This window comes from Hibiscus syriacus, unplaced genomic scaffold, assembly GCF_006381635.1.
Source record: "Hibiscus syriacus cultivar Baekdansim isolate YM2019G1 unplaced genomic scaffold, ASM638163v2 tig00110156_pilon, whole genome shotgun sequence".
Lineage (NCBI taxonomy): Eukaryota > Viridiplantae > Streptophyta > Magnoliopsida > Malvales > Malvaceae > Hibiscus > Hibiscus syriacus.
The window spans coordinates 2,059,276-2,075,189 of record NW_024062606.1 but is presented as its reverse complement, the minus strand read 5'-3'; the positions used below and the strand labels follow the sequence as shown (position 1 = coordinate 2,075,189).

Genomic DNA, 15,914 nt, shown 5'->3' with positions numbered 1-15,914 from the left:
CATACGAACTAAAAATTACTTTAAATACTCCTCAACAGAGTCGAGAAAAAAGACGTCAAAATTTCCATTTTTGGGGAAGGAGGTGTAACTTGGGAGGTGGACGTTTAGCCTTTTGGTTTCTTCTTTGAAATTGTTGAATCCAATCACATGAAGGAGTATTGGGCCTAATTAATATGGGTTAGACCAATTCACAGGTGACAAGTTTGCTCAACTTGGTATTTAAATTTAGGGTTAACTACATGATTCATCACTTATCTTTATATTTTATCCACTTTTACTCACTCATTTCAAAGAACATAATATATGGTCGTTTTTGTTTATATTTAATTAAGATATTGTCACTTTCATTTTTATTTGACTAAGATATGATCACGAGTTAATTGTCGTTAACAGTTAACATATTAGGTGTCGTGGTATTTTGTTATAATCACACATTTGGTCCCTATTATTTATATATTCTCTCAATTTAGTCCTACTTTTAATAAATTAAAATTAATTTAATCCTTCAATTGAATGATACCACGTGTCATTGGTGCCACGTATCACCATTCAATTTGATGACTAACTTTATTTTAATTTAATATATTTATTTTCCATCAATACTTTGAAAAATTAGTCATTCAACCGAATGGTGACATGTAGCATGACACGTGGTACCAGTGACACATACATCATTTGATTGGAGGATTAAATTTATTTTAATTTATTAAAAGTATGACCAAATTGAGAGAATATATAATATAGACCAAATGTGTGATTACATCACAATATTTATCGACAATTAACTCGTGTTGACCACTTCTTGATTAAATAGAAATGAAAGTGACAATATATTATGTTTTTTGAAATCAGTGAAGAAAAATAGATAAAATACAAACATAAACGATCAACCATGTAGTTAACCCATAAACTTATTTAAGTGTTCAAACATAGTTTATAAGTTCAAATTGGTATGTAAATTTAGTTTCATGATTCAAATGAGTCATTCATCATAAGTACTAATTTAGACCAAAAGGTGAAATTCATGTATCAATTAGAACCAACAAGTCAAGTTTAAATATATAACTCAATAAAAAGTTTAAGTACCAAATTACATCTTGAACCTAAATCCATGTAATTCATTAGGTACCAAATTGTACCGTTAAAGTTAAGTTTAGGTATTAAAATATATAATTTACCTTTTTAAAAATATATATTTTAGATTGATTTAAGATCATTAGATAAATAACTGAGATAAAAAGTGAAAAAATAATAATAAGTAGATAATGTCAACGTATAAAAATATAATCTCAACTATCCATTTGCATCCATCCAATGGTATTAAATATGTATAAGATTAGGCCTGTAAACGAACGAATGAACACGAATAAGGGTATGTTCATATTCGCTTGTTTAAGTTTAACCGAACACGAACAACTAAACGAATGAATTTTTTTGTTCGTGTTTGTTCATTAAGAAATTTAGTTTGTTCATATTCTTTCATATTCGTCTGTTTGAATGATAAACGAACACAAACGAACGAATATAAATGAACATAAACGAACGTAAATGAATGAATATAAAATTAATTGGGTTTATATTTGAGAAGAGTTTTTTTCTTTTCAAATAATTTTAGGATTTATGTTTTCTTTAATTAATTTGAGTACTTTTTATCTGGGATTAAAATTAATAGAGTTTAAAAATATTAATAGGTTCAAGGTTAAAATTTATTAAGTTTTTATATTTTAAACGAGTCTAAAGAACTTAAACGAATGAATATTTACGAACGTAAATGAACTAACGTATAATATTCTGGAAACCATCTTACATTTAAAATTAAGTTCCGACATTTAAAATATTATCAAGACAAATAATATCGAATATAAAAAATTAATTATTAAAAAACAAAGATTAACCTAAACAGAGGTGCCTGTTTAGGCATTACAAGACAACTTTAGATCTAAACCGCGTAGTTGAACGATAATGCTCTGGAAAACTTATTAGATAGTGAACTTCCGATCTAAATCACTTGGTAAAATTAGGGATAGTACCATGAGATTCGGTCGCTTTAGCAGCCGCTGAGGGCTCGACGGCCGGGGACGGTGGAACGGGATTCCCTAGAAGCTCAGCCGGCAAATCCTGTATTCCTTTCAAGTAGAAAGTATAAAAAAGTTTCATGGGGAAAACTATCTGATGCAGCTTAACTTGGCCGTCTGCTCCTTCAAAGATCCCAGAACCTCCGGTCACGGCCAAGAATGTATCCTCGTACGTCAAATAGGGTCCCTGGACAGATAAATGGCCGTAGTCGCCGAAGTAGAAGCTGTAAATGGCTTCATATCGATCGCCTTTTTTCTCCGGAACGTGCTGGATCAGCTCACAGAGACCGGCCGTGATGCCGATCCTTTTCTGCAAGTCACCGGAGTAGAGCTTGTTGGTGAAAGGAACCAGATCACCTAGCGAGTTTATAGGTTTTTGACTCAGTTTCAAAACTGCAGGGCTGCTCCTATCTCTCTCGTTGAGTTCATAAACGTGGAGCTCTTGAACTCGGGCTGAAACGTGAAAACCCAAACGTCAAAATCAATCAAAAGTTTGAAAATTTAATGGAGGAACAAAGTGGGATTGTACTTACAGGGTTTGGGAGTAGCTGGTTCGGCCTGCTTGCTCTTGTTGAAGAAGAAGGCCGTGGTAGAGAAGCGCTTTGAGGATCTTGATGAGGTGAAGAAAGAAGTCGAGATGTTGAGGCCATGGAACTGAGAAGGCTTTGAATAAGAACATTTTGAACCTATAACGCCGTGAGATTGGGGCGGTGAACTGAAATGCTCAGCCAACTTGACGGCGGAAATCGGTTTCAGAGAGGCCGACAGTGCCATTGTCGGTGTTGGAAAGTTGGTGAAGACGAAGAAGACGACCGAATCTTAAGACTAGAACGGTGTTTTTCTGTGATAATTTCTATCCACCAACTTGATTAATCACAACTTCGATAAAAATGCAAATAAATACAAGTGTTGAAGGACCTCAAATTTATATTTTATACACTAATCCACACGTAAATTATGTTAGAATACAAAACTCCTCGACAGAACAGATATCAATGCATTAATACTCGACCATAGAACAAATATTATTTTATAATATCTTAATTTAATAAAAAAATCTGATTTAACTGATTAAATAAAACATCAATTACTTTTAAAAGTTAAAACATGGAGCATTAACTAAAATAATCAAAGCCGATCACATTCATGTCCAATAATTGCTGGTGGTTAAAAGAGTTGGAAATGCTGAACGGACAGCGCATCTTAAGAAACTAGATGCTATATTTAATATCAGGATAAATTACTCGTTTAATGTCTAAACTATTAATTTTAATTCATTTTAGTATTTAAATTTTTAATTTTTCAAAACCATAACTAAAATTTAATTTTTGTTTCATTTTATAATCCCGTTCTTTCAAAATTTAACATTAACTTTTAAAAAAATTAAAAGTTTAAATATTAAAACGAATCAAAATAGATAATTTAAGTATTAAACGCGTTAAATTTTTAACTAAACGTTGAGAATATGCAGCCTGAAAAAACATATCGTACAAACAACTTATTTTGCATCTGAATAGCTTTCGGCTAAAATAACACAATCAAGCTTACATTCTGTTATTTTACAGGGACCTTACGAAGGAAGCCAATATGCAGCTTTTGCCTATGTGTGCATGATGTACCAAATATATAATCGCTTAAAGATTTGAGTCTTTGCATTTAGTCAGAATCTCTGCACCGGTTCTAGTTATTAGGATGGTATGTTCGAACTGCGCGGCAGGGCTGCCATCGGAACTCAAAGTTGTCCAGTTGTCTGGCCATGTGGTGCACTCGATGCCTCCCAGTGTAAGAATTGGTTCTGCAGCATAAATGCGGGATATGCATCAATACACATACATGAATTTCTAATATAAACCAAACATGACAGCCGTTGATGTTCTAGTAGGTGCAATCGGTAATGAAGACAAAGCCGATATTCGACGTCTACATTTTAAGAAAAACCATTGAAGCATGGAATCTAAAACAATTGACTTCAAGACTTCACCTGACCACTTGATTACTAATCATTCAACTTCTCGATCAACAGCTTTAAAATATTAATATGTGCTTTAGGGTGACATTATAGACAAGTACTTTCGAATACGATAAAATATAGTTGCAAATAACCGTGCACATAAAATGATGCTTGTTTCATCCTCTGCTCGTCCATCCTCCCATAAATAACCAAAAAAAACCGAGAAAGTCCAAAGACATTTCTCGATCAACTGATTGAAATATCTCATAAGCATGCATACTTTAAATTAGAGCCCTTGACTATATAACGCGCATGCAAATAAAGATAGGATCGTGCTCACCAATGGTAAATGTTTGACCTTCAACCATTTGACCAGGACCTTCATTGCCTGTCAAATAATTAATAATTACATTTAGAAAGGATTGGATTGGGAAAGAGATCAGATATCATACAAATGCCAGACTAGGTTATCTATCATCCGATGAGTACTTACGATGATGAAATATAATTGGCTCAGAATGAAAAACTGTCCCGACACCATGCCCGACAAAACGCTCCACCACTCCATAACCATATTTTTCGGCATGCTCACTGAGATGATATTAACAATATACAGTTAAAATGGACAACGGGTTCAGGAAACCATTCAATATGTCACATACAACCAGAGCATTGAAGCTATGACATTGTTAAATGTCAAGTATCTTGTCACTTCAGCCAAAACACACGACTAGAAGCATGTCTAAGCTATAATGCTATATCAGGGCAAACTTGTTCTTAACACTGAATAATTATAAAGAGACTAGATAACAAAAAATTAATGACACTAGAGCCCTAATTATTTGAAAACTTTTGCTTCAATTAAGTTGTTTGAAATTGTTAAATTATAACAAGCTCAAGGTTTCCATGCAGTTGAATAGATTCTAACACTAACAAATGACTCTTGATCGGTTCTAAGGGTTTAACCAGGCACCTTCACATTAGTCACACGCCAGAAGATACAATCATATAATTTTATGTGCAAATATCTTTTTTCCTTTCAAACCCTAAACAATAAAGAGGGAACGTATCAAGAAAACCTTATTCTTTTTCCAATTTTTTTGAAACTAGCACCATCTTTGCAAACAGCTATGCCTTTCTCCAAGCACTCCTCAGTTACCTTCAAAAAGGGTAAGCGTGAATTCAACGAGTCAATTACATGTAAAAAGTTGTACTTTAAAATTAATCATATCATTATAAAGATGGTTAATTCTAAAAAGGCCAAAAACAACTTCACACACAAGTGCAAATAATAGGGAAGTTGGTGACAATTAGAATTCTTTATGTCCATACAAATAATAGTAGAACTTACTTGTACAAGGCGTTTAACTGGACCACTGACGTCTCCACAGAGAAATGTCCTTGATGTGTCTCCATGATAACCCTAAGAACCAAAGGATATGCCATGCAGTTTCGTAATTCTAAGGTATTGCGGTTCAACTAAAGGAAGTTCATGGCCATATAACGCTAATATATTTAAATAAACCTTGTAAATAAATAAATAAACAATAAGATTGATTCCTAAGAGAATTAACCATACGGTATAAATCGAGGTCATACATTTAGGTACACTGTCACATCTATGTTTATTATGTCTCCATTCTGCAGTAAAGATTCAAAGATGAGCATTAGTGATAAAATATAATAGCAATGTTTGTACAATCACAGAGGCCCATATACTAAACCTGTAGCTGGCGAGAATCAGGTATTCCGTGGCACATGCACTCATTAACCGAAGTACATACACTCTTAGGAAACCCACCATACCCAAGAGGTGAAGGATAAGCACCTGCCTCTATTATCATCTGGTGCACAGCTTTGTCAATTTCATCTGTTGTCACTGATGGCTGATAAGATTTTTTTAAAACAAAAATGTCGATGAGTGCATTTATCTAAACCGAGTTGGAAATTAAATGATTTTAAAGAATATATAGTGCTTAAAAAGAGATGAACCACAGTGATGAATTAGTATATTCATTAGCAGCAAAATCTAGTACTCAAAACTATCAATAATGCTAATAACTTCAGATAAGCAGGAGAGTTTAACAAGAACATGATTCTTCTGCTGTTAACAAAATGGGGTGGGGGATTTCTCACCCTAACTAATTTCCCTGCATAGTTTAAGACACGAGCAGCAAGCTCACCGGCAGCTCTCATTCGAGCAATGCCTTCAGCATCATGAATCTGATGTTCACTAGAAATTTCTGGCAATATATTTGAATCTAAATAAGGAGGCTTTAGTATGTGATCAGGCACAGGAAGACGTGGTGACACCTTCCCTCGTCTTAAAGGTGGGGGCCTTCTAAACTTTGTCGTACCCTGAAGTTCACGCTCTCTGCATAAGATTGAACAATCTCATAACCAAATGACCAAAGCAAAATGAATGCCTCTAACTTATGTACTAATGCTATGTCTGGTAGGAGTGTTATTCACGAGGTAACAATAAACTAACGTCATTTGGTAAGTTTTAGCCACTCACATGACTTGGTTTGAACAAAGAGAATGAATATATATTGCTTATTTTGAATTGGTACCATTTTTCACTTGAGTTTTTCAAGTTTAGATTTGCACTTAACTCCACATAAAAGTAATCACTTCAATCCAAAATTAACAACCGAACACAGTTCATGGTATTAAAGCAACAATTTTTTTAATGCATCAAAAGAGGAATACCAAACCTTCTTATTCTCAAGGCTTCCTCTAAACCTGATACCCTCTTGGCATAAACAACCAGCTGTTGTCGAGGACGACACTCTTTCCCTGAATGATTAAAAACATTAAGGTAGTGCAGAAAGAACAGTGCACCATCAAAATTTTTTTTTGGCAGTGCTTAATGATTGGGTAATAGAGATTGAGGAGAAACAAACCGTGGAGAGTAGAAGCATGGGAAGTGAGTGGGAACCCCACGAATAGAGTTGAGTTTGATGAGGATGATGAACACAATTGTTGGGCATTTAACAAGGAAGAATAAAGGCCATGGCCATGGGAAACTGAAACACAGAAACCCATTTCAAGATAATGCTTCACAATCACTCACAAGTCACCGGAAAGGGTTTATGCCCTAGGTTTTTCCTTTATTTTTCAACAGAAAAAATGCAGCATATGATATATATATATATATATATATATATATATATATATATATTTTTAATGGGCTGGGTGCAAACATAGAATGGGAAGAAAGGCCTTTATCCTTTATGGACTGGTTGTCTCCAGCATGGTTACTTGGTGGGCGCAAGGTTTCCATACAAAAACAATATTCGTAAGTCCTTTTTACATGTTTCTTTTCTATTATAACCCATTTATTTGATTAATTATTGAGTAAATTACATGTTTAATACATAAACTATCAGTTTTGATATGTTTTAGTACCTAAACTTTCAATTTTCCTAGTCATGATATATAGTGATGTTTTTCACACAAATGTCGTTAATATTCATGATTTATAATTGCGTCTTTTCACCATAACGCCGGTAATAGTCATGATATATAGTGACAATTTTCACCCAAACACCGTTAAAATTCATTATATATAGTGGCGCTTTTCACCCAAAAGTTGTTATTGTGTATGTAGTTTTTCACCCAAAAGTTGTTATTGGGTATGTATATAGTAGCATATTTTGTCACAAATGTGTATTTCATTACTGGTGTTTTATTCGCAAAATATCGCAAAAAATCATGACTTGTAGTGGCGCTTTTATTCAAAAAACGTCACTAAGGTTAATTGATTTGACAAATATTATTTTTGGTTCTGTATTACTAAAATTTAACACCATGTACCATTATCCAATAACAACAAACTTCAAATTTTTGTGTGACAAGAAGGTGCTTCTAAAACTCAATGGAAAATTTTATAGAATGGCAATAAGACCAGCGATGCTCTATGGATCAGAATGTTGGGCAATCAAGAAGGATCACGTAAGGAGGATGGAGGCCACCAAAATGAGAATGCTTCAATGGGCATGTGGTGGGACTCTGTGGGACATGACACCAAACTCTGTTATTAGGATGTCCTTGGGGCGGTGCTTGTATCCGAAAAATTGAGAGAGGGAAAACTACGGTGGTTTGGGCATGTCCTTAGGCGATAACTGTCAGATGCGGTCAGGAGGGTAGAGTCAATAACATTCGACGGAGCCAGAAGGAGAGGATGATCAAGGAGGAAGTGGGTTGACTGCTTGAGATCTGATTTGAAGGATTTATCCCTTACAGAGGACATGACCTCTGATAGAAAAGTATGGAGACTTAAGACCAGGGTAGCTGAGTAGTGTGGGTCAACAACTATAGGGTGTAGCATCTCTGTCTTCTTTTTAATTGTCTTTTTAGTAATTTCCATGACCTCTACTTTTTATATGTTTCTGTCATTGGAATTTATGAAGGCTTAAAACTAGGGTATCGTAGTAGTGTTGTTTTAGTTTAGGTTTTAATCCATTTTGACTTTATTCCTTCTCGTAGCTTGCTATCGCTGACATTTGTATTTCCTTCTCTTCATGTTTCCTCTTTTAAATTTAGTCGGAACTTATGTTTCTGTCTATATGCAAAGATTTTTAGGCAGTGATTTATTTGCAGGGATTACTTCCCATTACAGACGCACATATGAATGACTGTATATGAAGACTGTTTAACTATGTATTTATTTATTTATTTATTTATACATGCATTGTATTTTATCTTTATTTTTAATTTTCTAACTGTCGGAGGTCTTCCACGGAAGCTGCTCTCAACCTGGTGTTGGGGGCAGCCTACTAACCTACCTCTCCCTTATCCCATTGCATATGGGAATAGGGTTTTGTTATTGTTGTTGTTATTGTTTACTGACATATGTATTATTGTTTTCCTTTTGTAGTCATTGATTTTTCGCATCAAATCGAGGCGACATAAATCTTTTAGGAATTAATTTTAGGTGTTGCGACTTGTGAAGTGTATTAATATTTTTGTTTACTTAGCTCAAACAATGAATGACGACTTCAATCATAATAATTTTCTTTTAAAAATTTAACACATTCGAATCATCACGAAATAACTTTAAAAATACCAAATGAAAAATATAATGGAGATTGATTACTGACATTCTATAAGCCACCGGTTTGATTCCGACCATCACTATTTACATTCAAGATTGAAAATTTATTAATTAATATCTAAAGCTATATTCTCGTAAAAAAAAACTTATTTGAAGAATGTGATGCTTATGATCTTTGAAGGAGACAATACGAAGGATTTGGTCATAAGCGTCACCTCCCGACCTCGACATCGTCCGTCTTCCTCCCGTCCATGTCGATAAAATGAACCTCGATCAGGATGATGTTCTAGTCCTAACCCGGCTTTGTACCATTACAGGCGAGAGCCTTCGGTCCCTGAAGTCAGTCCTCACTCAAATAGGCAAACCGAAGGCTCTAGTTACAGACTTATTCGCTACAAGCCTTTGACGTCTGCAAGGAATTGTCAATTCGCTTACTTGTATTCTACTACATCCGCTGCTTTTAATGCCTTCATGCTATAACTGCCAAAGCTTGACAGTGATGTTAAGTGTGAATTCATCGATCTTCCCGGACCGATTCAGGTCCCGGTTTGTAGCCAGATATGGATCGACGATGTTCGGAACCGGAAGATCGATGAGTACAAATGGTTTCATATCATGTTAACCGGTTGCCATTAGCCTGGTATGAATTCATCGATCTTCCGGACCGATTCAGGTCCCGGTTTGTAGCCAGATATGGATCGACGATGTTCGGAACCGGAAGATCGATGAGTACAAATGGTTTCATATCATGTTAACCGGTTGCCATTAGCCTCTGGTATAATTATAAATTCCTGGCAGGATCTTGAACCTATGTCAATCAAAAGTATACAACACAACCTGTCTTCAAAAATATACCAACCTCCATTTACCCTGTTGGACCTATTATAAAACAAGAGGAAACACTAAGCAATACAGCGGATTTAGAATGTCTAGAATGGTGGATAAGCAACCACCTGACTCGGTTCTGTTTTGACATTCGGCAGCGGTGGGACACTGTCATTTGAGCAGCAGACCGAGTTGGCTTGGGGTTTAGAACTGAGTCAACAAAGGTTCATGTGGGTGGTAAGGAAGCCAACGGATACCACCGGTGCAGTTGCATTTTTCCACGCAGGACAAGTAAACTAGAATGACCCCAAAGTTTATTTTCCCCAAGGGTTTCTTGAACAGGACTCGAGACGGGGATTCGTTGTGTCGTCATGGGCTCCTCAGGTTGCCATACTCGCCCATCCTTCTACCGGAGGAGTCCTCTCGCACTGCGTGTTAGGGCTATCAAGAAGTGTTACACGTGTATGAGGAGGTAGTTATTTTGTTAGTTTGGTTAACTAGGTCTGTTAGTTTTAGTCGGTTACTGGGAGCTGATGAGCTTAACCTTTCTTATAAATGTAATGTCCTTGCTGAGATGAATACAACACATACTTTCCTGTGTAACTTCTCTATTCTCTTTACTTCTCAACACTGCGGGTGGAACTCGGCGTTGGAAAGCATAGTTCACGGCGTGTCGATGGTCGCGTGGCCTCTTTACGCCGAGCAAAAAATGAACGCGACGTCGCTAGCGGAGGTTATGGGAGTTAGGGTTAGGCGAAAATGAAGGGGGGGAGACCGTTATCGGACGAGAAGAGATTGAGAGAGTGGTGAGGAAGGTGAGGGAGGGTGAAGAAGGGAAAGTTATTAGTGTAGGGTTAAGGAACTGAAAGAGAATGCTGCCAAAGCACTGGACTCTAATGGATCCTCTTACCATTCGCTTTCCTGTGTTGCCGACCAGTGGAAGACTGAGCTTAACTAGTCAATGAAGCCATTACAGATTCTCCAGTCCTCTGCAAATAGAAATGAACACTTGTCTACAAATACGAAGAAGAACGAAAGACGGCATTGGATTATCCTTTGTACCTCTTTGATCCCAATAATCATGGAGATAGCTAAGGAGTTGCTATACTTATTAGTGTGAATTACAAAGTTTGGTCACTTTGTTTCTGTTTTGTCTAATTTTGATCATTGCTTTCTAAAATATTATGTTATCGATTTATTATATTTTAGTCATGGGATAGTTGACTATCGCTTTGACACAACAAAAATAGTTAATTTTTAATTTAACAACTAATTTTTATATAATATATTAATTTATTTCTCAACTTATATAAATATCAATTTAATCTCAAAACTTGACCAAAGTTCTTTATCATCGTTCATTGTTTACAATCATCGTCACCCACCATTGATCGTAGTCACTGGCCACAATCAATCATCGCCGCCTATAGCAATTGGATCTTAAAATTTATAGTTAGTTCCATTTTTAGCCTTGTTAATGCGAATATAGTGTTTATTTCATCGAAAATACCCTAACATAACTTATATATATCATTTTTAATTTACTTATTTAATTAGCTAATAAAAGTGAATTTTAATCCAAAATTAATTTTACGAAATGATTATTTGTTTATTTTAATTAATTATGTAAATTAAATTTAATCGAAAATACCCTGTAGACGTAGTTACTCGAACTCAAGATCAGAATAATACTCTCTTTTAACAACTAAAGTCAATCAATAGATCTAATAATCATGCAAATATGATATATTGACCAACTAATCCAGATCGGGTATTGCAGATGCGAATGCGACTCCCAATCCATTTTGCTCTATTCGCAAACGCCAGTTCGAACCCTTAACTTTGCTTAAGAAACCTAATGTATCCTACTAGACCAACTTGTTGTTGATAGCTTTTAAATTCTTATTATAGAGCTTCACGTAGAATACTTCAAGTAATTAAGGCGAGATAATGTCAATGGTGTCACGTGGATTAGCTAGTGATTAGCGAACGGACTAATTCGTTTCAAAATTTGCCAGCTTTTACCGCAATCATGAATCCCAAGACGGGTTTCGACTTAGAAAAACATGTCGGAAAAGAATTCAATTATGCAACAGGTCTAAACCCATGTTGCCATCTATTCGATATAATATGGCATGTTTGCATTATTCTACTGCCACATGAGCCTTGTAAGAACATAAAACCTTTCAATAGTGACCTAATTTCGATGTAATATTTTTAAGGTTGTCTTTGCATGTTTTAGAAGTGATTAGTCAAGATTCGTGGCCTGCGTTCTGCAGCAGATCAGAAGCATGAACCCATTACCAACTTCTTGGATATATCGTTTTTGAACCCTCTTTGTGATATTGAAAGGCATTGTTAGCAGGTGGCTGGATGGTTTTGTCCCCTCGTTGATTTTATGAAATATAATTTTCCCTTTCCCAAGTTGTAAGCCCATGGCATGTACCACCACCGCAGACCTCCGTTTTAACATATATTTTAAGGGAATTTATTCCTAGTTGTTTCAGACCTAATCAAATGAATTTGGGTCGTACAACTCTAACATAATAGTTATCAAATCACGGTGTTAATGAATTTGAAGTAGTTGAACCTATCCTACAACCAATGTTTTTAATGTAAGAATAAGTTATGAAAGGGACAAACTACAACTTCATTCTATGGACAAATCAATAAATGTAACCAATTAGGTTGTTTATGAGCATACCTAATTTACTTGCTTTCTATCCAAATGAAGCATAGATGGTCTTCAATCAACACATTTAAGGTACTTTGGGGAGGCTACAACCCCACAGAAAGGTTATTAAGATCTAAAGACCTAAACGTGGAATCAAATACATATAAAAGAGCAAATTGACAGTTATTTTCAATATTTTTTGTTCCTTGGAAGAAATGTAATGTACTACACCTATTTTTTCAGCTTTCTTCAGCCTTTTTTGTCTTGTAATATACAATTCAACTTTTACAACTTGCCAACTAGAGCCCCCCCTCTCTGCTTTTCTTCCTACTAGCCCCCCCACTTGATCAACACATTCACAAAGTTCCAAAAACAACAAAAGGAAAAGAAAGGGAAAGTAATTAGATCAATGTTACAAAGCATCAATTACCCTTTGTTTCTTGCTGCACTCTAATTCTAAAAGCTCCATTTCTAGTCCTTTTCCCATTACACCCACCTGCACTGACGTTTTCACTGCCGGGTATTTTGAATATGTTGACCCGAATAGCCGGACCATTTGGACGGGTACAACCGGGTTTTCCAAACCCGACCGGTCCTCGACTTCCAGTCAATGTACAGCTGCTTCTCCGTCCCGGTTGATCTCTGGAAGTTAACAATGTCACCGGCTTTGAGGTTCTTTCCTTAACGAACCGGCTCCATCCTTTTGTTAAAACGTAACTCTGGCTACTGTTCCAATACGAATACCTAAATCGCCATACTTGCCGCTCACGTCTTCCAAGTTCAAAAGCACTCCTTTGGAAGAAGCGGTTCCGGTTTGCAGAGGGAAATATTTTCTGCATGTTGTTTAGGTATCACGAGCCGGTTCAATTTTCCCACGTCGCTCGGTGTCACGGTTTTTTCGAAGAGCTGTCACGTGCTTTGTGGTCTAACCCGAAGGAACCGAAGCCACCGTCTTTTTTAACGATACGTTTCCCGTTCCCGTCGAAGGCGTAGCTTCTCCGGCTCTGCTCGAGCTCATCGTTGTACGTGTGTTTACGCAGCATGTCGACGATTTCAGCCTTGGAATGCGAATTGAGGAAGGCGATTTGGATGTCGTCTTCTTCCTCGGTTTTATGGAGATGTTTGAAGTTGGTGACGGCGTCACGGCCTCTAAACCTGAGCCGCTATGTCATAGGCTTTGGCCGCCTCGTCCTCTTCGTTGAAAGTTCGAGCCAAACGCGTTGGTGTTTCTCGTATATCTGAGCACCCCATCGGCCGTTGGGTTGAGGAACAACGCCTTTGTATTTCGAAGAGGGGAGCTTCTTGGATTCGGCTTCGACCCCAGACTCGGAATCCACAATCACGCTGGCTCCACTCCCGTGTCGGTACAGAGAGGGGGATTTGGTAAGCTTAGGCAAAGGTGTAACATTGGATACTGAATCACTCGTTGTGCTTTCATCTATGCTGCTCCCATCCATTTTTTTACGTTCTTCTTAGTTTACTCAAACAGAGACGATGATTATGATGTAGAACAAGGTTTGTTAATATGTTGTTTTGACAAGAAAAAAATAAAAGAAGAAGGTAGCAACAAGAGAGATGTTTGTTTGAAGCTTTATGGTGTGATGTGTCGTGTATAAATAGGGGGATAGGTAAGCGTTGTAAATGAAATTATTAAACTATGGTAAGATAGTAATGAGATATGGAGATGAGATGTATGCTGGGTCAACCCGAGGAAGGGATATGGTAAGTAACTAGGAAGATTCATCCATGGAGCGTGGGGACATAAAGAAAAAAAGTAGATTTTTTCAGAATAATTTATAAAATTTATTTTAAAAATAAGTATTTTTTTAATTAATCAAAGATAAACCTAAGTATAAGATAATATTTGTTTTAATATAACTCTTAATCTTTTGACATGAATGTTCACACTTTAAGCATTCACGCTGCTTGAACTCATATCCTCAAAGAATTAATAATTTTTTATCACCAAATCACTTAATTCATGCTCAAAATAAATATTTATTTATTTTATATGTACTTATTTTGTAGATAACTTTTTGAATTTTATATTGTAAATTTATTTTATAATAGAAACAGTTGTGGGAGGATTGGGAGGGAAAGGAGAAGGAAGATTGAAGATAACAGTATGCGTATGTTGTGGGCTGTGTATGGTGAGGTGGGCCCACTGAGCAAGTTGATGGGGTTCACATGACAGTGGACCGTGTATTAGTTAAGTTCATCCCCCTGAGCTCTGGTTGCTGACCGGTGACCACCGGGATCGGCATGGCATTTCATAAGTTCCAAAGCCACAGGGGCTGAAGGCGGAATTAGACCTCTTTGTACATACGGAATGACGGTGATGACAATAGTAATTATCAGATGCTGCCGCGGTTCCATAAAACTTGTGTGTTGGCTTTTTATTACAACCAACGGAAAAGAAGATAAACATTGAGCTCCACTAGATGGGTAGTGGGCCATGCAGATTTGGAAGGATAGACACTGGTCACATTGAAGACGAGGCTCATCCACCAAGAAAATTCTCGTAAAACAGATCTATGAGTACGATTACATCCTAATTTGGTTGGGTCCATCACTAGAACAGTGGCATATGATTTGTCTTTATTGGCTAGGTTCTTCGCCTTGTAGTATCTCATCTCCTTCACTTCCCAGCCCTCTATTATTACATCATTATTCATCAATCAAACCCTAGTGGGTTTCCCCTTGTCTCTTTACCCTTTTCCTTTCCTCGTTCATGCACTACAATAATGCAAAAAACCAAAACAACCTAATAAACCAAAACAGCTCATCCAGTGTTATGATTAATGGGTTTGTTGATATTTCCGATTACATTAATGCAACTAAAAATGTAGTAATTAGGACAAACGTTCGTTGTGTTAGAAAACGAAGATGGTACTTTGGGGTTGTACGGAGCAGTCGTCGTCCTAAGGGAGAGGAAGAACTTACAACCACGCAAAGGAGCCCAGCAGTGGTTGGAGACGAGGGTGGGTGGTTCCAGGGATGAAATCTACTTGAGCGCGGTGCTCCCTTACAATTTTAAAATTATCGTATATTTATATGTATTTTTTTTTATTAAAATTTATTTCCATCCTCTCAAATCTTATAGTTTTAAGTTTGTCTTTTTAAAATTTTATAAAAAAATTTTAACATAAAATTACATGTTGTACGTAGATGGGTCTTGTTGGGTTCGGGTCCTACATTGAGATTTCATGTTTGATTTTTCATCGATTTTCACGAGATGCCCATGCATTCACTTTTAACGAGATGGATTAACAGTTGTAATTAAATTAACATTATTTTTAAAAATAATAATAATGAAGAAATCCATATAGG

General features: G+C 36.3%; 2 protein-coding genes and 2 pseudogenes across 2 annotated transcripts; 1 reads left to right on the top strand and 3 right to left on the bottom strand.

Annotated features, from left to right (window-relative positions):
- Nucleotides 1-1,958: 1,958 nt before the first annotated feature.
- LOC120215996 (allene oxide cyclase, chloroplastic-like) lies at nucleotides 1,959-2,912 on the bottom strand. Its single transcript, XM_039213522.1, has 2 exons — nucleotides 2,609-2,912; nucleotides 1,959-2,528 (listed from the first exon to the last, which is right to left on the bottom strand). The coding sequence occupies exons 1-2, from the start codon at nucleotides 2,847-2,849 to the stop codon at nucleotides 2,005-2,007; spliced, it is 765 nt and encodes a 254-aa protein (XP_039069453.1). The 5' UTR covers nucleotides 2,850-2,912; the 3' UTR covers nucleotides 1,959-2,004.
- A 746-nt stretch (nucleotides 2,913-3,658) lies between these two features.
- On the bottom strand, nucleotides 3,659-7,139 carry LOC120215994 (methionine aminopeptidase 1B, chloroplastic-like). The gene is made up of 10 exons (XM_039213521.1): nucleotides 6,933-7,139; nucleotides 6,744-6,825; nucleotides 6,163-6,400; nucleotides 5,751-5,912; nucleotides 5,626-5,667; nucleotides 5,378-5,449; nucleotides 5,106-5,185; nucleotides 4,520-4,617; nucleotides 4,367-4,414; nucleotides 3,659-3,870 (listed from the first exon to the last, which is right to left on the bottom strand). Exons 1-10 carry the CDS (start codon nucleotides 7,072-7,074, stop codon nucleotides 3,710-3,712), a joined length of 1,125 nt encoding a protein of 374 aa, XP_039069452.1. The 5' UTR covers nucleotides 7,075-7,139; the 3' UTR covers nucleotides 3,659-3,709.
- Nucleotides 7,140-9,347: 2,208 nt separating this feature from the next.
- Nucleotides 9,348-10,879, top strand: LOC120215781 (annotated as a pseudogene).
- Nucleotides 10,880-12,760: 1,881 nt separating this feature from the next.
- LOC120215995 lies at nucleotides 12,761-14,182 on the bottom strand (annotated as a pseudogene).
- Between the last annotated feature and the right edge of the window lie 1,732 nt (nucleotides 14,183-15,914).

Excerpts from the sequence above, each read along its gene's own strand:
- LOC120215996 (XM_039213522.1), bottom strand. The coding sequence starts at position 2,849 with ATGGCACTGTCGGCCTCTCTGAAACCGATTTCCGCCGTCAAGTTGGCT. Across the intron at positions 2,529-2,608 it reads ACCAGCTACTCCCAAACCCT|CCCGAGTTCAAGAGCTCCAC; the intron begins GTAAGTACAATC and ends TTCACGTTTCAG.
- LOC120215994 (XM_039213521.1), bottom strand. The coding sequence starts at position 7,074 with ATGGGTTTCTGTGTTTCAGTTTCCCATGGCCATGGCCTTTATTCTTCC. Across the intron at positions 6,826-6,932 it reads CCATGCTTCTACTCTCCACG|GGAAAGAGTGTCGTCCTCGA; the intron begins GTTTGTTTCTCC and ends TTAATCATTCAG. Across the intron at positions 4,415-4,519 it reads GCCAATTATATTTCATCATC|GCAATGAAGGTCCTGGTCAA; the intron begins GTAAGTACTCAT and ends ATTATTTGACAG.